At 39.1% G+C, this 27810-nt stretch overlaps 4 protein-coding genes across 12 annotated transcripts in view; 3 read left to right on the plus strand and 1 right to left on the minus strand.

The window, feature by feature from the left end:
* DHRS3 (dehydrogenase/reductase 3) overlaps positions 1 to 27810 on the minus strand; it is a 75526-nt gene that overhangs the window by 46240 nt on the left and 1476 nt on the right. For 6 of the 9 annotated variants that reach the window (XM_053963088.1, XM_053963092.1, XM_053963081.1 and 3 more), the window contains exon 2: positions 11996 to 12070. The exons of the other annotated variants lie outside the window; for them this stretch is intronic. The gene's annotated coding sequence lies outside the window, so the exon portion shown is untranslated. The remainder of the gene's footprint in view (positions 1 to 11995; positions 12071 to 27810) is intronic. 9 annotated transcript variants of the gene reach the window in all.
* Positions 1568 to 8946, plus strand: LOC128799024 (arylacetamide deacetylase-like 4). The gene is made up of 4 exons (XM_053963078.1): positions 1568 to 1767; positions 4183 to 4399; positions 6011 to 6074; positions 7154 to 8946. The coding sequence occupies exons 1-4, from the start codon at positions 1612 to 1614 to the stop codon at positions 7929 to 7931; spliced, it is 1215 nt and encodes a 404-aa protein (XP_053819053.1). The 5' UTR covers positions 1568 to 1611; the 3' UTR covers positions 7932 to 8946.
* Positions 15327 to 20976, plus strand: LOC128799023 (arylacetamide deacetylase-like 4). Its single transcript, XM_053963077.1, has 4 exons — positions 15327 to 15509; positions 15891 to 16107; positions 18942 to 19005; positions 19340 to 20976. Exons 1-4 carry the CDS (start codon positions 15327 to 15329, stop codon positions 20112 to 20114), a joined length of 1239 nt encoding a protein of 412 aa, XP_053819052.1. The 3' UTR covers positions 20115 to 20976.
* Positions 22345 to 26950, plus strand: LOC128799025 (arylacetamide deacetylase-like 4). Its single transcript, XM_053963079.1, has 4 exons — positions 22345 to 22521; positions 24669 to 24885; positions 25263 to 25326; positions 26080 to 26950. Exons 1-4 carry the CDS (start codon positions 22345 to 22347, stop codon positions 26852 to 26854), a joined length of 1233 nt encoding a protein of 410 aa, XP_053819054.1. The 3' UTR covers positions 26855 to 26950.

The following is a 27810-nucleotide window of genomic DNA, read 5'->3' on the forward strand; positions in this document are numbered from 1 at the left end:
GGCCAATCAATTACTTCCACTATTAAATGCTGAAGAAGGGAGCTGCAATCGTGTTTTGTGCAACAGTATTTCCCAATGCTCTTGCCTGAGTTGTAAGAAAGCTGAACCCTCTGTGCACTGCCATTTTCCAAAAGTGTCCCAATTCCCAGGCAATGTGCCTTTCACCTAAATCCCTTATCGAGATGGGCATGAAATGGCATTATCCTGAAGGATAAACAATAAGGAATCTGATTTTACACTTAGCATATGAATAACCTTTTAGCAAGGGAGGGAGAGGCACGGGGACATTGGGAAATGAAAATCCACAAAGAGATGTTGGATAAAATGAAGAAATAGTTTGGAAGAAACAGAAAGAGCAGAACATGGAATCAGCAGCTTCTCAGAAAGTATGACACCAGACTCAAAAATGAAGCTCCATCCTGCTTATTCTAAACAGTTTCTGAAGTCAGGTATCAAGCCTGAGCCATTTCCTTTGCAGGTCATGGAATGTCATAGTCAATGGACTATGCATCCTAAAGCCCTGGGGTTCTTTGTCTTTAGTTTCATTTTATTATACAATTCAAGGTCAGCCCATCCCTTATATTATTTTATTAGTATTTAAGAAATAAATTTACAGATTTTACCCACACTGTGATTTTTCAGAATGAGAATCTGCTGCCTTCACAGGCTAAGTAGACTGCTAAAAACACAGTTCCCAAAGGTGACATCACATGAACTGTGCTTTACAGATATTTTTTTGCTTCAGGGTAAATCTTATCACTAATTATTTGTGTGTGGGAAAGTATGTTATCTCCAGAGGAAGATCCTAGAGCTCACCACAGAAAAGAGTGGGCTGCTGATGTCTGGTCAGTGCTACTAGCCCTGACATCATGAAGTTCAAGTCTAGTTCTCATCAGTTGGAATTGTATTTCTATCTGGAATGACATCTGCACATAATATCTTCCTGGAAGATAGAGACTGCAGCACTACCAAGGCAGATAAAAAACCAAACAAAAACCTGCTGCTGCAGGAGAAGAGCCATTGAGGAGGATGAGGCAAGAACAGCTCTCAGACCAGGCTGCAGCTGCCTCTGGCTCCACTAGACTCAAAGGTGCAATGTCAGCAGCATCCAAAATCTGCCATCACAGGTGATGAAACATTTCTGTGACACTAAGCCTTGATTTCAATGAAAGTCTGAAAAAGTAAGGCATGGAGGCACAACAAAGCAAGAATCTGAGCAGCTCAGAAGATGATTACCAAGAAATGCTGCACGGGAACTCACCAATAATAAAGACTTGCCTGTAATCAAAAAACAGAGAGAGAACAAGCTTTTGTCCTCCCATAAACTGCCACTACAATGATCCATCAAGTCATAGTTCTGCTGCGATGGGCACGGTCTTGTTCCTGCAAATGTGAAAACCGCTTATGCAAGCCTCTCCCACAACTAATTGTTACTGTCTAATTGTATGGTCGGGTTACCACATGTTTTCATCTTCCTACTGGCATTTTTAAAAGCTGGATTATGAGCTATGACGAGAACAGCTGTGCCTTTACCTTCAGAAATCTGAAAGTCTAAAAAAGGGGGAGGAGGCCACAGCTGGTTCCTTCTCGGTCTCCTACCAACACAGCAAGATGGAACTTCTCCTGGCCATTTTTCTCTCTCTTTTGACTGGTATTGTGGCAATTGCTTTCTATTATGAACATCCCAAAGCAGAAATTCCTCGTGGAATCAGTGAGCACCAAAAGCTTTATTTTCTTCATTACCTCGTTAACTTTGGGCTTGGTCTGGTAAGTAAAACTTAATTAAAACCTGAGTTTTTAATTCTGTTTATTTTAGAGGGATAATGGTTTGGTGATGTTTTTTAGAATCAATGTTTAAATAAATTGCAAATATGCAGTTGGACTGATTAGGTGATGTAAGCAGATTCCTTCAGCTGTGCTGGGCATAATAGACTCCCCTCTTTGCTATGCAGCACCAAAGGCAATATTTGTGAAAAATAAAATTGGGCAGACTGCAATTCCCAGTTTTCTTCTGATGGCCTGTGTTTTAGCTTTTCATGCCTGCTGTCTCAAGGCAGCGCTGGAAGGCTTAGAAGGTAACTTGCCCTGTGTATGTGAAATTTCTGCTCTATGTAACACCGTGCTTGCTTACAGAGTGAGCAGCTAAATGATGTCTGTGATGTCAGCTCTCTCCTACAAACCTGTCACTCTCCTTTTGAGCCATCTGAAGAGAGCTGCCACATGCATCATCATTTGCCTTTCAATGTGCCTGAACAACTTTCTTCTTTGAGACAGTACATGTAATACCTAAACTGACTTTCTGTGTCATTGTTTTTGGCACATTTTTGATCCTTCCTCGCTTTTCATCCTTGTTTCTTTTCAAAACTAAAACATGACATGCACTTGTCTTTCCGTTTCCTCAATCATCCTGTCCTGAATTAACTGTTGCCCCAGCCATTTAAAAACCCTTCTGTGATACCTAAACTAAGCTGCTTTTAGTTGTTTAAATTGTGAAAAAAACCTATTCAGTCTCTTTGGCTTGTGCATTACATTTCACTTCAATTCTATGTTCTAATGTTGTTAATTCTTCCTTTCTTTCCCTGCCCCATTGCTTAGTAAATTTTGTTTAAGTCAGTGAGCTCCCAAGGTGACTCACCATGTCTCTGGTGCCACACCCAAGCCTCAACACTGCTTTGAGAGCAAACCAATAAAATTGGATATGAATTGAAGTCAAAATTAATTTTCTTACAAGTATTATACAGTGTATAAATTGTGTGATTACTCTTTATCCATCGATGTTTTATTTTTGTGTAATTCATTTGTTAAAAGTGGAACTGCACAATTTAGAAATTCATTGGTGATTTATGTAATTCCAAACTTCTGATCTTACAATTTTGTATTCCTTCTGATGGCCAGTGAGAGACCAAGCACAAGCACAGTCACACACTGCCTGATTGGAGCAGAGAGATAAGGACATTAACAGAGGATTAAACCAATGTTTAAATGCAAGTAGAGTTCACATCATGTAGCAACTCCTGCTATGGCTGTTGGGCAAATTATTTGTGCCAAATTCTTTCAAGGGCTGACAATTCATGAAGTCAAAACTGCATGGAAAATTAAAGTGTACAAGTATATCCAGTGTTCAGCTGGGACAAAGGGCAACACCAAAACACTGCGGTTGGTAAGATCTCCTAGGACTCCTTTTACTATTTTCAAGAAAAGATGATCTCCATATTCCATGCAGATATAGCTAATTGCAGGTTTAACCTTTACTGTTACAAAATTATTAGTGTAAGGAAAGAAATTACCAGAGGGAAATTGAAGAATAAATAAGTAAAGTTATTTTCCCACGGATACGGACCAGGAGTTCTATAGAAGGAATCTGTATGAGACTATAACTTTGCCACAAGACAATCCTTCCTGTGCATGGGATCAGCTCTTCAGATGATCTAAAATAGGATACCTACACCAAATTTAACAGCATCATGTTACTGAGCCACATGAGGTCTGTGAAATATGAGGTGAAAACCACAAGGGCAGGTTTTTATTATCTATGCAGTGAAGACCTTTATATGTATAATTCTCATTGAAATGCATATGCATGAATAATGGCAGCACAACAAAATGAATTGCCCATTAGAGATGTCTGCTGTGGAAGTAGTGCAAAATTGAATCCAATTTAGTGGAAATATAGTGATACTCCCTCATATTTTTCATCTTGAGCAGGAATAGACTAGAGCAGGCTACTAGTGAAACAGCTTAAAGCCATGCAGATGCAATGGAGTAAATGAGCCCACAGTGACATAAGAACCTTAGCCCGAGTGTTTAAGTAAGAATCAGTGAGCTGTGAGATGATCAAGCCAGGGTTCAAAGCTATTCTTGGTCAGGAGGACAGAGATGTGGTAGATGCTATGGATTTTTTTTTTCCTGCAAGTTTAAACAGAGTGTGAGTTAGGGAAACAAAAGTATTGGCTATGTTTCTTCATCCAAAACTAAGGTTTAAAATACTGTAGCTACTCTCTGTATTTTGTTCAGGCACATGGCTACTGGAACACCTGACAAGGTGAAGTATTTGATACTATTGATAATTTGATTGTTTTCCTACTGAATTGACCATGGATTTAAAAAAAATTTCATTACCATTCTCCAGGTTAGGTAGAAATTTACACTAATTTGGTCTCTTGTGGTTTCTTTTATCACCAGGCAACATTTTTGGACAAAGTAGGTATAATCTCAGAGATGCATTTCCTCAGGATTGTAATGGAGACAATACCACCATTAAAGGATACACGTCTTCTTATCAAGGACTTAAGGTTTGAAAGGGTTAAAGTGAGAATTTACCAGCTAAAAACATCAAACAATAACCAAAGAAGGGGAATTCTTTATTTTCATGGAGGAGTTGGCCAGTTTGGAAGTATCCGTAAGTAATATAAATAATATAAGCTATAACTACATGCAGCATCCAGAATGGGATGTGTGACCCACAGTGGGTCACCTGGTCCCACCTCTCTCCTCCAGCAGGGCCATCCTGAAACATAAACTTTAAGAGATTTAGAGATTTTAGAGGAGCTAAGATTTTAGTTAGAGATAACCTTTACTAGAGTTAATTAAAATAAAGGGATTTTGTAAGTAGGCCTTGATGAAGTTAAGAGTTGGTAGTTAACTAAGAATTGATTGCTTGTCAACACAATGTTTAGTTAGCTGGGTTTGTAATGAAGAATATAGAAACTGACAAACAGCTTTTAGGAACATGAGACAATCGTGGGCCTCCTCTGTTCTGAAACCAATTGAAGACAAGGAATGGGAGTTCTACCAAGGTTCATTTGTCATATTTGCATTGAAAAGGTAGAAAGGTCAAAATGAGGAAGACTTCATTGATTTCCTCATTTTGGGACCCCTCCCCATGAAAGGGACCACCGACCCATTTCAAGGAACAAACTACGCATGCTTAATAGCTTTGGGAATGATTAGCATACGAAGTGAGGAATGGGATGGACCAAAATGATGAATATGCATTTGTATTTTGGGTATTCAATTCTGGTGTGGATAAAAGGACTCTGTAATCATTTGAAAGGTGCAGTGTGTATTTGGGAGCTATCCCGCACGCTGCCCGGCGCCGCAATGAACATACACTTTCTAACTTTAAACTGTTAGAGAGTTTTTGTCCGTCACAGTTGGATATTGGTGCTAGATCAATATCCATATTTTTTTAATAAATCAATCCCACAGCACAGGGCACAGGATTGTGTCCAGACAGCTCTGGAATATCCCCAGTGAGGGACACTCCAGAACCACACACCACGCAGTTTCTGATCTGATATGGTGTGTCTTAAATTACAAGAGTTAGTGAGTTTAACATTATAAATTAAAAAAAATAATTTCAGGACAGCAGAATCAATTTACTTTTGTGCAATAGGCATCATGTTAAATTGTCTTTATCCAGATTGCATATCTAGAATAGTCTCCAGTAATTTTTAATACCTATTTTCTTCCTTCCTCTTTATGCTTATGAGAAAAGTTGAAAATCTCATTAGAATTTTATTTCTTATTTAAATCACCCATTTTTTTGTTCCCAAGTGTGTGCAAGCTTGCATGTGTGTATCATGCTGTGTGTCTTTATAGTGGAAAAACAAGGAAAAATCACATTTTTGAATGTGAATGGGAAAGAGATGAGATGGTGCCTCATGCACAAGAAAAATTCTTGTACTGGATTTAGCAGATTTTTTGTTGTTTTTGTTTTAAACAACTTCTCCCCTTCAAAATCACTTTAAAAGTGGCAGCAGTGGTCCTGTCTGTAACTTTCCAAAGAGGGGACCAAAACAATGCATTGGTTTAAATTCTAGGTTTCTTACCAGCCAGAAAATTCTCACAGGTGTAAGGAAATGGTGAGCAATGCCCAGATCAGACCATGCCACATGCTACACATGTTATGTAGCATTAGCCATGCAAGAGAGATAAGAACTTCAGAATATTTTCATTCCATTTATTTTTGAAGTGAGTTATAATTCCAGTGAACGATTCTGTTTTATAGGGGCCTACGAAAGAAAGTGCCGCTACTTCTGCAGGAAGACCAATTCAGTGGTGGTGTGTGTTGGGTAAGCAGACCCAGCCCAGACACTCTGACCCGACCTTTGCAAGCCTTTACTGCAGTCAAGCTCCTCGTGAAGTACATTCAGTACCTGTACTTAATGATCCCATGCCTTTCACCAGCACTAATTCCTCTCAGGAAATAGCCAACTAATCCCCAATTGTTTATTTCCAAATGAAATCCATTACAGTAATTTTATAATTTGTAGCTAACACTAAGACATGAGGATGTTTTTGTTTTCTAGAGCCATATTCAAACCACCTAAGGCTGAAAGCCTGAAGTATAACTATTTCTTTTGAAAGCACAGTTGCCCAGAACACCAAATACTCATTTTTAAAGTTCTGAAAAATAAAAGAACCTCATGAGTTTAAAACAAGAGGTTACAAACCAAGTTCAACATATCCACCCTCAAAAGAAATCTAAATACTTGACTCTATTGTCTTAAATTCTTCAGTATGTTATACTTGCAGGCATGATGCATTTGCATGAAGAAATGGAAAATCCACATTTAACTTGTAGTCAACCTGAGATGACCATTAAAAATATTTCTCTGATGAGCTGTAATACTTTTTAAAAAGAAACAATGTCTAAAAGTTCAGGCAAAGAGTTGATTACAATTGCACTAATTGCTGTTTATATCCTAAAATACTTGAGGAACCAATAACTCATTGATTCTGTTTAAAGAATTCAGGTTCCAGAATCCTGAAAACCTTTCAGATTTTCACTATCAATTTTCTATGCTCATATTTTCTATGCTCATATTCTCTAACAATTTGTTGTTAAATATTCGTTTTCTAACTGGAATTAATGATAACTGATTGACACACCTGCCTTGCAGCTAATCCCAAAACAACTCTCATGTGCCTTCAGTCACTTAAAAGATATTTAAAGAAGTATTTTGCAAAGGTAGAACAGTGTACTGACTCTCCCAAACATGAACAGTAGCAAATAATGACTCAAAAGCACTAATTTGGATGAATTCTATTGCTGCAATTATAATCACAGAGTATTTATAACTGAATGTCAAATTCCATTGGGCCCATTCAGTAGAAATGACTGTGCTAAAACACTTTCACTCCTATTTAGGTATCGTTTAGCTCCTGAGCACCCATTTCCAGCCCAGTTTGAGGACTGTCTCACTGCTACCATCCATTTTCTGAGGAATGCACAAGACCATGGAGTCGACCCTTCCCGCGTTGTCATCTGTGGAGACAGCAGTGGAGGGACACTCACTGCTGCTGTTGCCCAAGCTCTGGTGAACAGAAGAGATCTCCCAAAGCTGAGAGCACAAATCCTAATATATCCTTTTCTGCAGTGTGTGGACTTAAATTTGCCTTCTTATCAGCAGAATTGGGGAGTCCCCATTTTGCTAAAGGAACGAACCCTTGTTTTTGGCTTGAAGTATGTTAATCTGGACTTGGGCCTCATCAAAGAATTATTTAAAGGTTGCCATGTTTCAGAAGATCGGAGACTGAAATATCAGAAATGGGTGAGTCCTGACTACATCCCTCATGAGTTTAAAACAAGAGGTTACAAACCAAGTCCAACACATCGACCCTCAGAAGAAATCTGTGAATTGGTCGAGTCCTTGTTTGACCCTGTTTTTTCACCACTGTTGGCTGAAGACAGTGTTATTGCTCAGCTTCCTGAGACTTTCATTTTGACCTGCGAATTTGATGTGCTTAGAGATGATGGACTGCTCTACAAGAAACGATTAGAGGACCATGGTATAAAAGTGACCTGGTGCCATCTGCAAGAGGGATTCCATGGAACACTGTACTTAGCACTTTTTGGTAGGGTGGTAGGATTCCGCTCTGGAGCTAAAGGCCTGGAAAAGATAGTAAATTTTCTAAGACTGATGTAAAATTCCATTTCTTGCTTTCTTTTCCTGATTTCTATCTCTTTTTGCTTACAAAGTTATTTTTAAAAATCCTCAATTTTCCTTTCCTTAAATCATTACCTTGAATTTCTGCATTGCATCTATCTTCTTTTTACTCACTAAGTTGATTGCATGATGGCCTTAATTTTCTCTCAGGAGAGGCAAATTCAGGTGAATTTATATTTCTTTCCTCTGCCAGCTCTTCAGTTCTCTCTTGTAGCCATTAAAGATCTCATCCTTATAGCACAGGGTTTGCAATGTGGTCTGGTTCAGTAAAGTTCTGGTACTATTAGAACACAAAGCACATTTGAAAACAACCTGGGGCAGGTAACAGAGTGTGAATCTACAGGATCAGTATATAAAGAGTGTGGTCAAAGACTTAAGAAAGCCTGTCTCTGGTGAGAGCTCAATTTGAGATAAGCTTAAAGAGAACTGAATGTAGCAGGAAAAATGTAAACACAGACAGAAATGAAAGAAGGGGAAGAGAAGGAGAGGAAGAGAGGGAAAGGGCAGGCTTGGAACTACAGATGTTATAACATGTATTGGTTAAAGAAAACAACATCTACTAAAAAAATCATAGATATACATCTTATATATAGATAATAGATACATGGGAATATAAAGTAATATCAGTTCCTTTACAAAGTGTAGGCCTGCACTGCCTGATGCAGGAAAGACTCTCCCTTTGAGAGACAGTGTCAAGTGCCATTGGAGAGAAAGGAGAATGACTGAGAAAATTAAAAAAAAAAAAAAAAAGTTAGGCCAATCCTAAACTGTTTACAACAAGAGATGAATGAGTAAGGAAGCCAATACAAAATAAAATGGCGTAACAAAAATGTAAAGCTATTTTCTCAGAAATGAACACAAGCATTGCCAGAAATGTCAGTAAATGTTTTAATTACACCATTCTGAGGTGAATGTATAATTGTAGAACAGTGAAATTGTTTCAGGATTTGTTATAATCTTATATCCAGAATTAAAACAACTTATCATGTCACTAGACTCTATTGTCTTAAATTCTTCAGTAAGTTCTACTTGGAAGCAGGATGCATTTCCATGAAGAATCAAAAACAGGGTGAGGATGCAGTTTTACCAACAGTCAAAACTTCTGTCTTTGCTTAAATTAACACCTGTAACACTACCCACACTGAAATTACCACTATTCTTGTCAGGGAAATTTCTAGCTCTATAATTTTCAAACAATACTCTCTGTATCTGATATTACTCTATGTGTTTTCTGCCCCCCACTGGCTCATTTGAACTATAACCAAAAGCAGGGATGCTGCAGACAGTTCTGTAAGACACATGACACCCTACAGAAGACACCCTACAACCAAAGGAAGGGCTTTCCTGCAATGCTCTGCATGGCTATTTACATTCAGCATACCAGCAAAGAAAGCCTGCCAGAACAATATGAATTGCAGTTAGTTACACTCACATAGTAATCAGGAAAAAGGGGAAATTTTAAAGGGATCTTCCATATGGCATCTCTGAATGAATACAATGCAAATAAGCATAAAGCTCAGAAAATCTTCTCCAGTGTTTTCCTGATTTCTGGGCACACACTAACACTGACACTGTTGAATGCTGCCTATTTTCCATATGGATAACCTGTGCCAGGAATGCTCAGGTGACACCACTGGCAGTTTGTCCATAAAGTGATAGAGCAGTACATTCCTGACATTAAAATATACAATGAGTCAGACTAACACAAAGGCTGACAGCTGTCAAACCTCTCATGGGTATTACACCCCAAAGACCATATGATGAAGACACTACAGTTTGGTTTTTTTTTTTTTTTTTTTTTTAAACCCAGAGAGCTCATGGGTTATTGCTGAGTTTTTGCCTATGAAGAACTTAGGAAAATTCAATGTTGCCAAATAAGTTTCCTTAGCTGGGGCAGTTCCTTCCCATCTTGACAAAACAACTAGCTCCTTCCACAAGGGAAAGTCAGGTGCCTGAGGTGATAATTCCCTCCAGAGTTTGCACCCTGAGTGAAGTGACAGCCCAAGCTGCCCTCCAGACAGGAACAGGGCATGGACAAGGCTGGTCCATCCAGAGGTGTTAACTCCAGAGAATGTGGGCATGAGCCACATTTCTTTAGCTGGTCTCTAGAGTTTGCCCATGAGCACTCTAACACAAATAAAAGGATCCAGGAGCAGATTGGAACACTGTTGAAACCTGAAAACTAGTGAGACATTGGGAAGCTCAGTGCAGCTGGGAGGGCTTGACACTCTTTGAGCTGCTTTGTGTGACAGGAAGATGTTGAAGGAAATGAAGGAAGGGAAAGCAAACTGCCCTGCATTATTCCATCACCAGATGTCAGCACCAGCTGAGTCTGTAAGAAGCTGGAAAACCTCTTTGTGCTCTGGGCACACAATGTGAGTACCTGAAACACATTACCAAAGGTCAAACTGTGGTTTGATTTCAATATTTAACTGAACTTGTTCTTATGCCTTCATAGCCTGAAGCTGTCTCTTTAATAACAGAGCACATTTTAAGGCATAACAACTTTAGATTACCTGTTCTAACCAATCAAGTTTGGAGTGGTATATTACAGAAGTTTACAAATTCAATTATCCTCTGCTTTGCTGTCTTCACATCAACTCTTTATACCACACTAGTTACAACTCACATACCATAGCATTTTTTAAATAATCAGGCAATTAGAAAACATTCCAAATTTACTAGCTCTATTATTTATAAATAATGTTAATTATTTAAAAGCACTTAACACTATTCTCTGCCTATGATGCCCATTCTCTGTACTGCTCAGGCATAATCCTGCAAACTCTGGATGGTTTTATTGCTGTCTTCCTTGTCTCAATTATTCACTGTGTTTGCTGATTCCTGTGAGAGTGCAGACACTGCTAACCTGAATATTTGGAGTACCGAGACTCAGACAAACCTGGCCATGGCAAAATAAGGGCAGTTGAAGTTGTTATATTTATATTCAAGCAACTTCTGATTTAATAAGATTCATTCTGATGTGATGACCTGCCATGAAATCCCAAGTGGATGTTCCAGAGCAGCTTTTTGGAATCCATATGCATGGAGCAGAATTCATTCACTCTGAGGAACAGAACTGCACAGCAACAGAGACACAGACACCCAACAGTCTAGCCACATTTCCCAGTGCTACTCTACAAAACCCTCCAGTTGAATAAACATTTCAAAAACATACCTGCTCTGAACTGCACAATACAAGAACTGAATTTCCATCACCAAATGCTGATACATAACAATTGTCTTTTTTTTTTTAAATACAGTACAGCTTTTTACTCCAGAATTTGTTAGCAGCTGTTTAGCCTAGGAGTCATTTGGAAGGGACAGACTTCAAAGAAGAGAAGGAAGAAAGGAAAAGCTAAAATAAAGATTTATGCCAGACAGTGCAGGGTGGATTTCTGTCGTAAGAGCAAAGCACACAGGAGCTAGCTACTTATTTGGGTGGGGAGATGGAGATAACAGAAAGGGAGGACACTGAAAGCTAGGTAGGAGGCAGCCTAAATGCAGAGGCATATGAAGCAAATACACAGCACCTTTAAAAACCATAAATGTATGGTACAGCATGTACTAAACTGTAATTTCTTAAAGCTTCTTATTGCTACTGTGAAGGGCATATTAAATCCATCTCACAGATCAGAAGACTCAGGCTTACAGGTATGAAAAGCTCTGAGATGCTTTCAGTCAGTTGTTTGCATAATGTAAAATGAAGAAATGAGAACTGAAGTATGGAAAGTTTCTCCCATGCTCTACGTGGTAAAAAACAAAGTCAGTTAAATTACTCTACAGATTCTAATTGTTCTGCTAAATTACCTAGAGAAAATAAGAATAACTTTAAAAAGCAAGGCAAATTATATTTACCAGAGTGTTTCACTTTGAAATAAACATTAAAAAACTAAGGAACTCTATCAGAAGCTATTATTTCTGGGTTTAAATTTTCTTTGTAATACTTTATTTTTTCCTGTTTTCTGCTTCCTGGCTATACCTGCTGGAATCGATATCTCAGTCATCACAGCTGACTACTTTACCATGCTTTAGTTACTCACCGTAGGATTTCCTGTGTTACACAGAGTAGCTCTGCAACAGGCAACTGACTCCAGCTTAACAGTGGTGGAAACAGCCTGCAATCACACGTGAAATATGTTGTAATGTTTTACAGAAAGACTTCACAATAAAACCAATAACTCATGATAGTCACAGAATTCATTAGCACCAACTGCCCTGAGTGCTCCTGCCTTGCATAGTGTTGGGTTTGTCAGCTCCTGCCTCTTCCACTAATAATTAAGGGGAAGTTAATGAATTTTACACATTCTCAGCCTACAAAGCTATGTGTGATTCCACAGCTAGAGAAGCTTTAGAAAATCCACAAAGCCGAGTCTTGGGAAAACCTGCAAAGACCGCATTTCTTTGGGTAGGTATCATTATTGTACTTCTCCTTCCCATCATTACTATAACTATTAGAAATATGCTGAAAAATCAAGAAGAGAATGAATTTTAGAATGCATAAATGGAGGCTTGCTGATAAGAAAATGGGAAGAATTTACCCAACTATTGTCAGTTCTGTACTCATCAAGCACTACGTTAACCAATTAAACTCCAGCAACACCAAGTTCAATGAATAAAGAATCATTTTGTGAGCTCTGAGTAGCTGTTTTATAACAATAAAGAACCACATGAGGCCCATAATTCTCATTACAATGTCAAACTCCACAGTGTGTTCATTTTCTCTGGTTTAGTGGAATCTCATCAATATTTAGTTAGCTAAGGCTGTTCTCATCAATAGGTAAAGCCCTTGTGGAAGTTGGGGTTTGGGGATGAGTCTGCTGAAAAACAAAAATATGGCTATAGCAAAACACATCAAACACCCACCATTTAAAGAACTACCTCTCTACTGCCAGATAGAGAAGAAGCCTTTTTGTTTGAGAAGATACAAGGTACTCATTTCATGCAGTGGATTCAAATGAAATAAAAACATTCTTTTGACATTTACCACCTCAAAAACAACTGGGAAAAAACCCCACTGAAAACCTCACTGACTGTTTTGTAACAACTTGAGAATCTGACACTGACCATAGATATTCCTACCCATCCTGTGGGTACAGGAATGGCTGGCCTGACTGGAAATAGCTGAAATATATGAAATATAAGGCACCAAGCACCATCACACAATTGTCAACATAAACATCCCCAGAAGGACCAAGCAGTCTCAGACCATAGGATTTTCTTGATTCTGGAAACACGTGGACATTGTGTTAACAGGACAAGGAGGACTGGAGTGCAAACAGCACAGAGCTAGAACTCTAAGTTCACGTGCTGAGTATACTCTAACAGTACAACAAATTAAGAGATTAAAACATTAGGATATTATTTTGAAACATTGATTCACCTACATTTCTTTAACAACAGAAAGGCTGTAATACAGAACTGAAAGCTTTTTGTTCAGATTGTCATGACTGTACAACAGATTCTGTAGATAACTGCCAGGGTGTAACAACAAAAAGCAAATGAACAAAAAACTCCAAAGTGTCCCTTTGTAAATTTATTTTTAAATAAAAAGACAGTAAAGCAATTTTCCTCCTACGCTATCAGGTCCATCAAGGTTTCAAAACATGTGAGGTGGCATGTGTGAGATGTTTTGGTTTTGATTAAAGCTGATTAATTACTGACTCACTGAATAGGAGAAGAAGTCTTGTGTCAAAACAGTGTCAGCAAGAGCTCATAGAGGTAACAGCAGACAGACATGTCCTCTTTGGTATAAGGATTTCATAACCTGATCATACAAATAGCAGGTGTTTAATTGCCTTTGGTCACCTTTAGAAGTTTCATTTACTCCCACTGAAATACTAAGTACCTTTAAGAATTTTTTATTCTTGATTAAAGATTCTTTAGAAAGCACAGAAATTGCCTCCTCTGAGGATGCAAATATAAGAAATCATCAGGAATGCTGAAATACAAGATTCAGAGCTGATATCTATGTGGAGATTTATTTCAGGGTATTTTGACTGATGGCACAGACATCAGAAATAAGCACTTAGTTAAACTGTGCTGTTCTTACAGGAATATATGGCAAAACAAAGCCAAATCCCCACAGGCTGTGCTATAATATCACACTACAGGGAAACATTTCTAGAACTAATAACCACAAACACCACTGGGCTGCCCCAGCTGTGCTGCAGAGCCCTGTGGAGAACATCTGATGAGCTTAGGACAAGCTGAGCACTGGCCATGGGCATCTGGGTTTGGCTTCAATGCTCTACAGTCTAACATTTTAACTACTTATGTCCTAAATTTGTTCTCTGTGGAAGGGAAAGGCTCCAAATCAGCCAATCTCAGCACAAAAAGGCTCTAATGATCTCCCTATTTCACAAACTTTGGCACAAGTGTATGATGTCGCTTCATCCCACACATCCTTACCTCCACAAGCCAATGTTGTGCAAATCAGCTGTCAGTGTTGCTTTGATTTAAATACTGTGCTAATGAAACTAAAGACTAATTCAGTTTTCAGACTGGAATTCCACTTTAAAAGCCAAGGCACAAAATGTTTGGCAATTGGAAATTTTAAATTGTGTAGAAAATATAATTCTAGTAAGAAGAACACAAAACAGAAAAATTACTTCACCAAACAACTGCCACCAACTATTACCAATCCCTCACCAATACATATGTATTCATAATGCCTCTACACTGGACTGCAAACAAGAATTACAGTGAATATGAAACCCTGAGGGTTAATTGCTAAAAAGATTTTACCAGAAGCAAGAGTGGTTTCAATCTACAAACATACCCTCAAGTATCTGGAGAGACCTTTGTGTACATTCAGGTTTGCACTGATTTTAAACACAGAGCAAATATACTCTTCTTTGAACAAAAATTAAAGCATGAATGTGTCAGTGCATTCCCCTGTGAAAGAGAGTTTATAAAAAATGTGGGTTTGAGTATTTTTCTTCTTAGAGAAGTCTATATATATGCTTTGATTACAAATGCAAGTAGCCCCACACCATTAAAATTTAACACTGCAACAGGAATGTCCATCCATAATGAATCCACTACAAACCAAAAAGACCATCTTCAAATCAAGGCCCCTCTGAATAATAATTTCTCCTTGTTAGTGAAGAGTTCATAGTATTAATCACTTCCATATAGTTTGAATCCCACCTTTTGTAAAGGGTACAAAGAAAGCATACAAGTGTTGTGAATAATATCATTAGCAAAAGAGGGGTGGAGAAAATTGCATGACATTGCATTGCAACATTAATAAACATTTAATTTCTGCATATGAACTGAGCACTCAGTGTCCCGTGAAGACACCTTAGATGCACTTGAAAACAAGGCTTAAGCCAGCATTGGGTTTAGAGCATTCATTCCTGTTGAAGTGAAATGGCATCTGCTTATACAACTTTAGCAATTATAGGAATGTTCTTTATTTCTCCTATTTTAATACCAGCACTGTATTTGGGGGTTGTATTATATGATTTTTTCAACTCGGAACTGCCACCTGGAATTGAGCAACCTCTAAAGCTTCGTTTTTTCCACTCCTTGCTGATTACAACCATGGTTGCGGTAAGTTAAACTTCTTAACCTGGGGATTTCATTTTTGCTTAGGTAAGATATTTGGGAGCTAGAGGAAAATGGCTTACTTAAGGGGAAAAAAAAAAGAAGAAAAAAGCAATTCATGTTCCTGAAGCCTGTAAGCATTGATATATGAACCCAAAACAGGTTAAATTAACTCATAAAATCAATATGGCTAATCTTAAAAGCTTCTTTAGATTTTTCAGTCCAACTACAGCCACTTTATGCTGGGAAATGGTTTTATATGAAAATTTAAAACAAATATCTAGATGTATCCTGTACATATTGAACTGCATGTGCATAGAATAATGCTGTCTGTTCAGAAACAAGCCAACATTTCTCCTCTTCTTCCAAATTCTTTCTTTTCAACAGGGAAAGATTTTGGAGAAGCTGGGGATCTGCAATGATTTCACCATACTGCGAGTAGCTCTCAATGGGATACCTCCATGGAGAGATTCCAAACTGCTTATCAAAGATCTCACAGTAGATGGGGTACCCTTGAGGATTTATCAGCCCAAAAGCCCACCCACTGGCAAAAGAAGAGGAATTCTCTATTTTCATGGAGGCGCTGGCACATTTGGGAGCATTAGTAAGAAATGGGCAAGTTTTATTTTTCAAGTCAAATCCAAACCTTTACATTTTTGCCTTCAGGCATGTGTCAGTCAATGTCTGCCCTGTCCTTGCCAGTGTCATCAGTCTTTGCTCAGCACAGACTGGAAAGTATTTGTGGAATCAATAGTCCATGTTAAAGGGAGTCCCATCTCTGCTTCCTTTGGGCAAGAGACCTGTGATCAGAAATTCCTCACCCTGTTCTCAGCTCTCAGTGAGGGATGCTGCTCTACTAAGACTACCCTATCTTACATAAAAGATATAATATGGGTCCAAGGAAGGATTTAAATACATTAAAAAAAAAATCTGTAAATAAATTCCCATTCATGCAAAAACAAGGAATCCAAATGAAGGAAAATATAAATAACGAAGGAGCGATTTGGGGAAGTTTGATTCTTGTGGTGACATGGCAGAGGATACTTGATTTCTTTTCCAGAAAGGGAGACAACCCTTTTCTCAGCTCAGCTCCCTGAGTGCTCTGGATCTCCTTCTGAGCAGCTAAGGCTCCAAGTGCCTTCTCTGCAAGCCAAGGCCCCTAACATGGAAATCTGAACTTCGTTCCAGGGGTCGGGCAGTGCAATTTGAGGGGTTTGAATCCCTCACTGTTTCAAAGGGTAGGTCTGCACTATACTGGGCAGACTTGAATTTCCTGGCATCCTTCAGCCCTGCGCAGGAATCACGACATAACTCCTGTGCCATGGGTTCCCCTCTGCACTGGGGCACAGATAACCTACCCTGCTGCACTCAGAGCACAGGAGTCTGCATGGAGAGTCAGGCTCAGGTCTAGAGCTAGTCTGGGTGGCAGTGAGGACTTCAGGGATGGCAAGCACTCTGTGATCTAAGTGACAGGTGAATTCCTCTCACTGGAAGGAAAAATCACACCACAAGTTGCACAGTGAGTCCCTGTTCACGTGGCATGGCTTGATGTAACAGCCATACCTGTACACAGAGAGTGGGACCTGACCTTTGGCTTCAATTCCTTTTGGCGTTTGATAACAGGAAAACAATCAACATGATGACAAGCTTTCAGAAGGCCTTTGGGAATCTCCAGCCTAGGAAGCCTGAAGTCTGCAAACAGCAAATTAAGAGATGCTACACTGAAAAGAATCAGTGGCCAGATAACTGTGACTTATTCCTCAAATGGATGTCATACTTCACAAATCCTAGAATCACTGAATAGTTTGGGTGGAAGGGACCTTAAATCTCATTCTCATTCCAAGTCCCCACCATGGGCACGGACACCTTCCACTATTCCAGGTTGCTCCAATCCCTGTCCTACCTGGCCTTGAACATTTCCAGGGATGGGGCAGCCACAGTTGCTCTGGGCACCCTGTGCCAGGGCCTCACAACCCTCACAGGGAAGAATTTCTTCCTAATATCTAATCTAAACCCACTCTTTATCAGTTTCATCAACGGAAGTTTTTTAAGTCAGCAAATACATGAATAAAGGAGACTGAGTTGCTAAAACCCACTTTGATTTCCAGAAGAGTCTCCTAAAGAGGCTAAACACCCATGACACGAGGGAAGGTCTTTCATTTGGATTACAGCTGACTGAAAGACAGAAAAAAGATAGGTTATGGGAAGTTCCTGTGAGATTTCCATAAGGAGATCTGTAGTGGGAGCAGTGCTAATCAATTTATTCAATCAATTTATTCAAACACAAAAGATGGTGCAAGGTGATGTGGTATTAAATCCTCTGAGGGTCATAAATGGATGGTTGAAAAACTGCAGAATGTCTTTATGACAGCAGAGGATCAGACAATAAATTGACAGGAGAAATGGCATGTAGAGAAGTCAAACAGATGAACAGAGCATTCTGACCTTATAAATGAAGCAATGGACTCCAAGCAGGAGCAGGAAGGAGGTCTTGGGACTGTGGTAGGAAGTTACCTGAAAATGTTGACATAGTGCACAATAGCAGTTGAAAAGCAAATAAAATACGAGCAATTATTAGTAGGAAAGACAAAGCAGGAAACTTTTTTATGCCACTTTAATAAATCCATGGTTTATCTAAATACAGTTTAGTGCTTATAGTTCTGTCTCCCGCTCCTCAAAAACGATAAAGCAGTACTGGAAAGACTTGGAGAGGCTGCCTAGGTGAGAAAAGTGCTTCTGTGCAGAGAATATGTGAGCAAACTATGACTCTTCAGGCTGCAAAAGATGCATAAAGACAGATCCACTGACTATAAAATCATGAGAAGCAGGAGAAGTTAAACAGGGAAGGATTTATCCACCATTTCTTACAGCACAAGAATTCCACCACGTGGAAGCAGTGAATGCTAGGTACGAAAGGAGCAACTAGAAATGCCTCTTCACACCTTTGTAAGCAAGTGAGAAAACTCCTCCTTGCACAAAGCTGTTATGGTTAAGGTTAAAATCATGGGCTTAACAAGTGGTTTGGTTAATTCACAGAAGAAATGCTAATCAAGGGCATTAGGTATAAAGACAGCTTCTGTCTCCAAGGAGCTCCCTGAGCCTCAAATTCCTGCATGCTCCTTATTCCTGTTTGTCCTCAGCTTACACTCTCCTTAGACAACCTTTTGTTGACCACCAAGTGAGATGTGAGACCATCTCAGACAGATTTCTGGGTTTCCCCAGTATCACATGCAAGTATTACATCCTTGTGTGATACCCTGAGAGCCACTTGCCAACAGAAAATGTATTAATTTGTAATGACCAAATTCCATAGCACGAGTTCCTTATCAGTCTCATTCTGCAGTACCTTCCATGTAGCACATGTTCAGGGATCTGTATTTTTGTTTCAAAAGGATATTTGATTTTCAAATCATCATTTCTGCTAAACTTTCTCTCTAGGAGCCTTTGAAAGAGTATGCCGCTATATGTCCAAAAAATGCAACTCAGTGGTCGTGTCTGTTGGGTAAGTGCTATTTTGCCATAGAAGTATTTATGGGAATACAGCTCTCAGTTGCAACTCTTCTGAAAAATATGCTGAAAATATTTACTTTTTTAGATGGCATTCCTATTTTTCACTTAAACCTTTCATTTAATTTAGAAATGTGCTTATAGGCAAAGTGTTCTACAATAGCTGTAGCATCATTAGTTTGGCCTTCCAAACTACACTAGTTAAACCGAAATACAATCTTCAAAATTAAGAAAAAAAAAAGTCTGCGTAACTACCACAGCAACTGCAAACAACACAAATGGAATGTTTGTAACTCCACTGACAATAACCACAGTCTTTGACATTTCAGGTACCGTCTGGCTCCTGAACATCCCTACCCAGGGCAATATTTTGACTGTCTCAATGCCACCTTATACTTCATGAGGAATTTAGAAGAGTATCATGTGGATCCTGGTCTCATCATCATTAGTGGTGACAGCTGTGGAGCTAATTTTGCTACAGTTATTTGCCAAATACTGCTGAATGATAGAGATCTGCCAAAAGTACGTGCTCAGGTGCTACTTTACCCAGGACTCCAGGGGCTGGATTTCCACTTGCCCTCCTACCAGCAGAACGCTTTTGTCCCCATGTTGTCCCGGAAGATGATCATCTACCTTTGTTTTCGTTACCTTAACAGAAAACCCACAGTTTGGAAAGATGTTCTACAAAACTGCCATGTTCCTGATAGTATGAGACAGCAGTATAAAAAATGGGTAAGTGCTGACCTTATTCCTGATGAATTTAAGGTTAGAGGCTACGTCCCACCAAAACCCGCATCATATAAACCTGAAGTACATGAAGCTGTCAAAGAAATTTTAGCAGCAACATTTTCCCCACTTTTAGCTGAAGATTCCATTATTTGCCAGCTCCCTGAGTCCTACATTGTGACCTGTGAGTTTGATGTGTTGCGGGATGATGGTCTGTTATACAAGAAGAGACTAGAGGAAAATGGTGTTCAAGTGACCTGGTATCATTGCGAGAATGGCTTCCATGGAATTTTAGCCTTTTTTGGCTATGGGATTTTTTCCTTTTTATCTGCAAATAAGATAATGGACAGTATTGTGAATTATATAAACAGTTTATAGAAGTATTTTTCAGAAGAAAGATGCAAGTCATGCAATATCTTTGATGAATCTATACTTGGCAAGGAATATAAACACTTTTGATTCATAGTTTGGATTTTGACTGCATTTTGTAGTTTCTGATTTCTGCCTCTGATTCTGATTCTGAAACAAATGTTAAGATTATTTGAACTACCACCATTCTAGAAAATATTCTTGTAAAAACACACTAATAAGACCAAGATGAAAAAGGCAAGGCACCCAGCACATCCTGTTTCACTAAAACTACAGCAATTCCAGTATCTTTGCATGGCTGACACACACTGAAGGCAAGAGACAGGAATCTCCATGAAGATTCTTTAACAGCCCAGAAATGCTGAAGACAACAACTGAGGTCTGCTTTGGCCCTTGTGACAGACAAGAGGTGTTGATGGTGTCAGATGGAGAACTCATCTACTATGAAGTCTTACAGCAGACACTGGAAATGCAGCCATGAATTTAATTTCCAGGTTTAGTCTCTACAAATAGTACACTGCTCTAGAAACAGGAAAGTCAAAAGCAGCATTGAAATCCTAAACTGCCGCTAGCATGAGTTTGATTTTGTTTGGAATCTGAGAAATGATGTTTCATTTTGGAACAACTTTCTCAAACTAGAATCCCTGAACTTCAGTGAGTATGTGGATGTCAGAGAAGTGCAGAGGTGAGACTTTTCCATAACCCTTTTTTCTTTCAAGATTATCTTATGCTCAAGGCTACCTGTTCCGCTGTGTTGAAAAAGTTCTAAAAATAATGTAAAGAAGGCAGAGAAACACAATTTTATCTATTTTATCACTGTAATGCTATGGTGATTCTGTGATGCTTTCAACAACAAAAAATAAAAAACTCACACTGCAAATATTTCTGGTATAAGAGTGAGCGTTACATTTGCTAAACACATACTGACTGATGAACCCGACTGAAACCCCCCTCCCATGGTGAAAGGAACAACACAACACAGGCAGGCAGAGACACAATCCTGCTGCTTTTACCTGGTCACATCTGTGCTGTGGTCAGTAATTAACCTACCAAACAACTGGATACAACCACACAACTGTGAAAACACAATACAAACTGGAAGTCCACCACTAGATGGACTATTTTTTTTTTCTAAATCTGGGCTTTTGCTGATTTTTGAAACAAGATTTCCTTCTACTTCAGAATATTTTATGATGACTGTGTGCCCTATTAAAAACACTCAACTTCTCACTAGAGAAACAATATGAAATTAAATTTTTATAAAGTTTTGAAACTAAAATGACAAGGTACTTACCCCCAATACTTGTAATTTGACTTTACAACAACAACAAACACCAAACAAAAGAACTCAACCCCCCCTGCCACTGCTACCTAACAAGGTTAGATTTTTTACCTATTTTCTTTCCCTGTGAATTTGCAATTTAAATGTTCTGACATCCTAGTTGTTTGAAGAGTTGCAAACTTAGATTCACAATTAATTCATTTGCATCATTTAAAGTACACCTTCCCTACATTAACACAATCCTACTCCTCAGCAAGAACAAGATAAAGCAGTTTGATTCAGAACTCTTTAATCACTGGTTATCTTAAGTCATTCTCAGCTGTATTTGTTGCACCAAGAGTTACCCAAAGTTACCTGCAGCAGGGTCACCTAATTATGAATCTAAAGTCAGCCTCCTGTGGCTTTTTAAAAGCATGTTCTTCTGTTAGAAGAAAACACGAATACTAAAAAGAACTGAGTTTTGTGTAATGACAGAATTTTCTAAGTGCACCTTTCTAAAGAGCACTGGTGACAATCCCTTTGGCCCTTTTGAGTGACAATCATCACATGCAGGTCCCCACTCCTGAGGAAACTCTTCAGATGGGTGTTTTGTAGTGCCACAAATTCAAAACAAACAATTGCACACTGTCCATTTTCCACCTCCAACTAATGCAGTTCACTCATAACACTCTTCTCCCAGCTAAGCACTGGTTTCTTACAAAAATTCCAAAATGCTGCTGGCATAAGTCTACTAACAAATCAAGGACTTTGACCAACTTATCTTTTATGAGATAACAGGAATGGAGGGAAAAGAAAGTGGGAGAGAGAAAGATACCTGCTAATGTATTTGTGAAAGGGAGGAGAAAGGTTTTTACTGGAGCAAACAAAGAACAGGAAGATTAACAAAGAATCAGGAAGTAACAAGGCAAATATATATTGGAAAGTCAAATCAAAGACAGATCACTGCAGTTCAGCAAAATGGCAGTTGTACTCACAGTGCTGGTGCTATTCTTAGCTGGTTTTCTTGCTGCATTCATATTGTTGGTCATAGGGGCAATTAATTTTGATTTTTCCAACTCAGAAATTCCTCCTGGAGTGAATCAGCCTGCAAAGCTCCGAATCATTCATATAATCTTAATATGCACAGCTGTGGTGGTAAGTGAACCTGGTGTGATTTTTGGGGGAAGAACAGCGAACCTGTAGATTTTAAACTTACTACTGTGCTAGAAGCCTGCATGGAATTATGTTCTGGAGAGCAGAGCAGGGCATTGCTGTCGTGCTGCATGTTTTATTGAGCTGAGCGTTGCTAAAGAAACTTTTGCCAGACTTCTGACACTGCACTGCTCTAATCCAGTCCTGCCCAGCTCTGTCTCTGGCAGTACCTAAATACTGCCTTAACACAAGTGTGTGAAAGTCTGACTGTGCTTCTGCCCTGACTCCAGCTGACCTAGCAATGATTTGATTTATAATGTTTATCCATGTAGGATCGTTTGTATTTCCATTCTTGGTTTGGACTATACCAGATGTCTCTGGCTCGTGCTTTCAAGCTTTTTGTGGGCACGGGGGTGAGAAATCTGTATTTATTTTGAATATGAAGTAAGAAGCTGAACATTTCAGAATTGGTCTTCGGAAGGAAAAGTTTCTGTCACACAAGTGACAAAATTATGTAATATTGCCCAAGAGGAGCTGAAGGAATTCTTCTACCCAAAGCACATTTATGTAACTCCTGCAGCAACTAGGCAGGATAGTCTGATGGGAATGAGGGGCTCTGACCAGCCCAACTTCTCCAGGTGAAGCAGCTTGTAAGAGCGTGGGAAGGTAATCAGTCTCCAAGAGCAGCACTCACTCGACATCTGGTGAGCTCTGCTGACAGAGGAGCTCACTGAATCACAGGTATTTCTATGTAATGATAGGTGTAGAGATGCTCTGATGAGACATGGCATTAGACAGGAGGTAACAGAGGTTGTGCATACATTTACTAAATTAATTAGAGATATAAGTTATTTAAAATTTAAAAATGAAAACAAAGAGAAAAAAATCTCTTTCAGAAATTTTGTAGATTATGGTCAACCACAGTAAAGAATTTTAGGTATATATTCTCATGCTTTGGCTGCACAGAAGTTGTAATTAGAAAGAGATAACATCACTCAAGCAGCTGGAAAAGCCAGTTCTCTTTTAATCATCAATCCACTGCCCACCATAAACCAGCACTGTATGCTGCAATGTAAGCAACACAGGGTGAAAGAAAACAAACACGTTGAATATAAAAGTTAAAATATCCTTCGTATTGTTCCATTCCTGCTTGGAAAATAGTGAATACAAAAGAATAAATCATTTTATCATACAGCTGGAGACACTAAGACTAGTTTCTGTAAAAAATTAAAAACAATACATTGCAAAATGTCTTAGTTTCTTCAAGAAATCTTACCTCAAGATCAGGCATGGAAAATATTATAAATATCTGGAATCACTGAAAAAAAGGCCTTTTGTAGATAAATATATTGAGAGTTATGACACTACTGACAATCCATGCAAATGTGGCTGTCTAATAAAGAATATTCATAACAGAATCTTGAGTATTGATTCTTGAGTATTGAAACTTGATCCAAATATTCCTAAGGACCAAAGTACTGACTGGCACAGCTGAACAATGCATTTCAAAACAGAGAATATGCCTTTTATTTATGTAACGTTATGTTGGAGCAGTAGCTCTGATTTGTATTCATTTTCTGGCACCTGGCATGAATATCCCTATGGCACTGGGAATGAACAGAACTTCATTCCTACTAAATGTGTCAGGATCTTCTTGTCAGTGCATGGCACACATCAGTGAGACTTAGGAAAGGGATCAAAAAGCAATTATCAAATATATTCTTAACTTAGTCAACTCTACTTTGGGCAAGTGTCTATACCATGAAAATCAGCACCAGAATGATCATCTTTTGCTATGTTTTCACATCATCTGTGGGGGGAAGGATAGAATAACCAGTGAAAACCAAACTTGCTTTCAATGTTAGGTAAAGGACCTGCTGAGGAAGCAAAGGAATCTATCTCACCAGTCTGTTAATGTTGCATTGTTTGGGGTTCTGTTCTTTGTTCATGTAACTCTCTCATAACCCCTCCTGATGCTGCTGTTACTTGTTCAGTTTTCTCCTATACCTGTACAAGTATTCTCTTAGTTTATTACTGCCCTAAAAATACATGACTTAGGCACCATGAGTTTACTGTCCACACAGTTCCTTTCCTTTGGAAAATACAGGTTCTCTTGAGTGAGCTCTCTGTTTCTCTTTGCCTTTGAACAGGGAAAGCTTTTGCAAAACATTGGCATCTGCACTCAGGTGGGCTTTGTGAGGTACATACAAGGAAGAAAGACTCTGGGGGCGGACCCAAAGCTCTTCATCAAGGATCTGTGGTTTGAGAAAGTGCCTGTAAGGATTTACCAGCCTAAGGCTCCATCTGCCAGCCAAAGGAGAGGAGTTATGTTTTTTCATGGAGGAGGATGGGTATTTGGAAGCATTGGTAAGATATCCACCAGAAATATTTCAGTTAAAGAAATATGTACTTCACAAATAGTAAAGTTGGTTGTTTCTTGATCTGTAGCAGTTGCAAACTTTGAATATAACCACAGGTTCAATCTCGTAATTCCTGCTGCCAGAAGAAAGCATCTGCTATGGATCACGTGGTTTTTCTTACAGGACAATGATATAAGGGGGAAAAATACTGAAATAGGAAGATGAGGAGGTACAAAAGAACTGAGGACCTTTGTAGGAAGCAGCAGGGAAAAGTAGAGAGCATTTCCTTCTTGCAATTCCTTGATTTCTCCAATAGATAACATCTCTTCTCTGGAGAGAAAAGGCACCCCAACCTAAACCCAAACCCCACCAAATCTCTTTCAGAGACCCATGAAGGGCTGTGCCGCTTTATTGCCAGAGAAAGTGAATCTGTGGTTGTATCTGTGGGGTGAGTCTTTGCTCATGCTGATTTTGAGAGATTATTTCCTATAGTGTAAATATAACCTCCTGTCCCCTCAGTCATAGCAACAATCTTCCTCAGAGAAATGTCTCTGTGGGGCTTCTCGAGTATGTGATTTACCAACTTCATTTGCTGTTGCTTGGAGACACTGAAGACTCATTTGGGCTGTTTTCACTGTCGGATTACATCACAAATTACACTTTGGGATATCTAGTTGGATAATGAAATTTTGAATTAATATTTTCAAATTCCAAACACAAAACTGATTGTAAACAGATAGTAAGCTACATGATCTCCTTAACACTTATTCAAGGAAAGCCTGCTTGATGCTTAGAGAAGCACAGTGTGAATGACAAGCTAATACATTATCAAAATAATGGCATAATGGCACGAATTACAAGGATATGTAAAGTAACTTTACGTAACAAAGATATAAACCAGAAGTCATTTGTGTCCAACCCATGAAAAACTGAAGCAGAAAGTAACTAAATTATTGTCAATAAAACCTACATTTAGTTGGCAGCTGAGTAGTCCTGTGTTGTTTAAGACCTAAGAGACATCATAAACAGATGATATCATAACAAAATAATCTGCACCGCCTAATCTTATTGATGGTAATCCTATGGAGACAAATGAAACTCTGCAGAAATCAGGGTATTCCTGGTTACAGGAACCAGGACTTTAGCAATACATTTAAAACTACTCACATTTCCTTCTCTTATACTTGTCTCCGTGTCGCAGGTACCGTTTGGCCCCCGAGCACAAATACCCCGCTGCGTACGAAGACTGTCTGAACGCCACCCAGCACTTCCTGCAGCACCTGGAGCACTACGGCGTGGATCCTGCCCGGGTCACTGTCTGCGGAGACAGTGCTGGGGGCAACCTGGCAGCTGCTGTGAGCCAGACCCTGGCAGGCAGGTCAGACCTCCCCAGACTCCGTGCTCAGATCCTCATCTACCCAGGCCTTCAGGCACTGGACTTCAATCTACCATCCTACCAACAAAATCAGGGAGTCCCTCTGCTATTCCGGGAACGTGCTGCTTTCTACATGTTGCAGTACCTAAATGGAAATGCAACAAAACTGGAAGAGGTCTTGGAAGGTTCCCATATTCCTATAGATATTAAATTAAAGTATAAAAGGTGGGTGAATCCAGACAAGATCCCTGAGGAATTTAAGGTCAGAGGCTATAAACCACGTGTGCTACTTGACTGCACAACTGAAGTTTTTGAGACAGTGAAGAGGTTCTGTGAGCCCACGCTGTGCCCACTGCTGGCTGAAGACAAAATTATCCAGCAGCTGCCAGAATCTTTCATCCTGACCTGCGAGTATGACGTGCTGAGGGACGATGGCTTGCTGTACAAGAAGAGGCTGGAGGACAATGGGGTTCGAGTGACCTGGTACCACCTTGAAGATGGATTCCATGGAATCATAAACTCATTTAATAGGGACTGGTTGTCATTTCCATCTGCAAAAAGGGGCCTTGACAATATTGTGAATTTTCTAAGAAGCTTATAGCAACATTTTTCTTTTTTTTCTGTAAGAACTGCCAAATTTCTGTGGTCTTTTATGCTTCTAAATTCCATAGAAGAAGTTCATATAGGACAATTTGTTAATAAGCATTTATGCCAGTGTGATCACCATAAAAGGCATTTCAAGAATAGTTTCTTTTAGTGCTGAAGTAGTCCATGCACAGTCTGCCTGTTTTAATAATCTGTTTGGATGACCCTTGTCCAGTACAAGTGCTGCTCTCTCAGTACATATATGCAAAAGATGCAGTAAAATTTTAAGCCATCATCTGGTGTGATCTGTTTTATTCAATTACAGTTGATGATTTCATTCTTCCTAGAAATGTGTGTTTTGGCAAAGGAGAAAGACACTGACACTACAGTGCTCTAATGCACAGCCTGTACTCTCTGCTACACGTAGCACCTGAGTTTAACATTCCAAATCTGAAGATGTCTGTGGGCTAGTATTTTATACTCAAGAAAATGAAGTCACATTAGTGAACTTGACTTTTAGAATTGCAACTGTTCCAACAGAAATACTCTATTGACAGCTTTGTTTAAATTACAAGGGGAAAAATGCTTTAAGTGTTTTCTTATGTTTATCAAACATACGTGTATGCTGAAAAACTTGTGCTTGAATGGAATCCTAGAATCACAGAATGGTTTGGGCTGGAAGAAACATTAAACCTCATCTCATTCCAAAGCCCTGCCATGGGCAAGGACACCTGGTTTAGCCAAGGTTGCTTCAAGCCCCAAATAATCTAACAAAATAGGACTGATGCATTTATTTTGCAGAGCCTGTTACTTACCTTTTGCCCCCCACTCCTCCCTTCTTCCCATTTTCATTTCTAAATGTCCCTGTTAAAGGGATGTATTCCAAACTATGTAAAGCATGCCCACAATGCAGGAAGCGAATGCCCAACGTCCTGGCTGCAGATCAGTTGCACGGGATAATTTAATCTCCAC

Source organism: Vidua chalybeata, chromosome 22, assembly GCF_026979565.1.
Source record: "Vidua chalybeata isolate OUT-0048 chromosome 22, bVidCha1 merged haplotype, whole genome shotgun sequence".
NCBI lineage: Eukaryota > Metazoa > Chordata > Aves > Passeriformes > Viduidae > Vidua > Vidua chalybeata.

What these genes read in the sequence shown, in the direction of transcription:
- LOC128799024 (XM_053963078.1), top strand. Translation starts at nt 1,612, where the DNA reads ATGGAACTTCTCCTGGCCATTTTTCTCTCTCTTTTGACTGGTATTGTG. An exon ending in TTAACTTTGGGCTTGGTCTG is followed by an intron (nt 1,768 to 4,182) that starts GTAAGTAAAACT and finishes TTTTATCACCAG; the next exon opens with GCAACATTTTTGGACAAAGT. An exon ending in TGGCCAGTTTGGAAGTATCC is followed by an intron (nt 4,400 to 6,010) that starts GTAAGTAATATA and finishes TCTGTTTTATAG; the next exon opens with GGGCCTACGAAAGAAAGTGC.
- LOC128799023 (XM_053963077.1), top strand. Translation starts at nt 15,327, where the DNA reads ATGGCATCTGCTTATACAACTTTAGCAATTATAGGAATGTTCTTTATT. An exon ending in TGATTACAACCATGGTTGCG is followed by an intron (nt 15,510 to 15,890) that starts GTAAGTTAAACT and finishes TCTTTTCAACAG; the next exon opens with GGAAAGATTTTGGAGAAGCT. An exon ending in TGGCACATTTGGGAGCATTA is followed by an intron (nt 16,108 to 18,941) that starts GTAAGAAATGGG and finishes CTTTCTCTCTAG; the next exon opens with GAGCCTTTGAAAGAGTATGC.
- LOC128799025 (XM_053963079.1), top strand. Translation starts at nt 22,345, where the DNA reads ATGGCAGTTGTACTCACAGTGCTGGTGCTATTCTTAGCTGGTTTTCTT. An exon ending in TAATATGCACAGCTGTGGTG is followed by an intron (nt 22,522 to 24,668) that starts GTAAGTGAACCT and finishes GCCTTTGAACAG; the next exon opens with GGAAAGCTTTTGCAAAACAT. An exon ending in TCTGTGGTTGTATCTGTGGG is followed by an intron (nt 25,327 to 26,079) that starts GTGAGTCTTTGC and finishes TCCGTGTCGCAG; the next exon opens with GTACCGTTTGGCCCCCGAGC.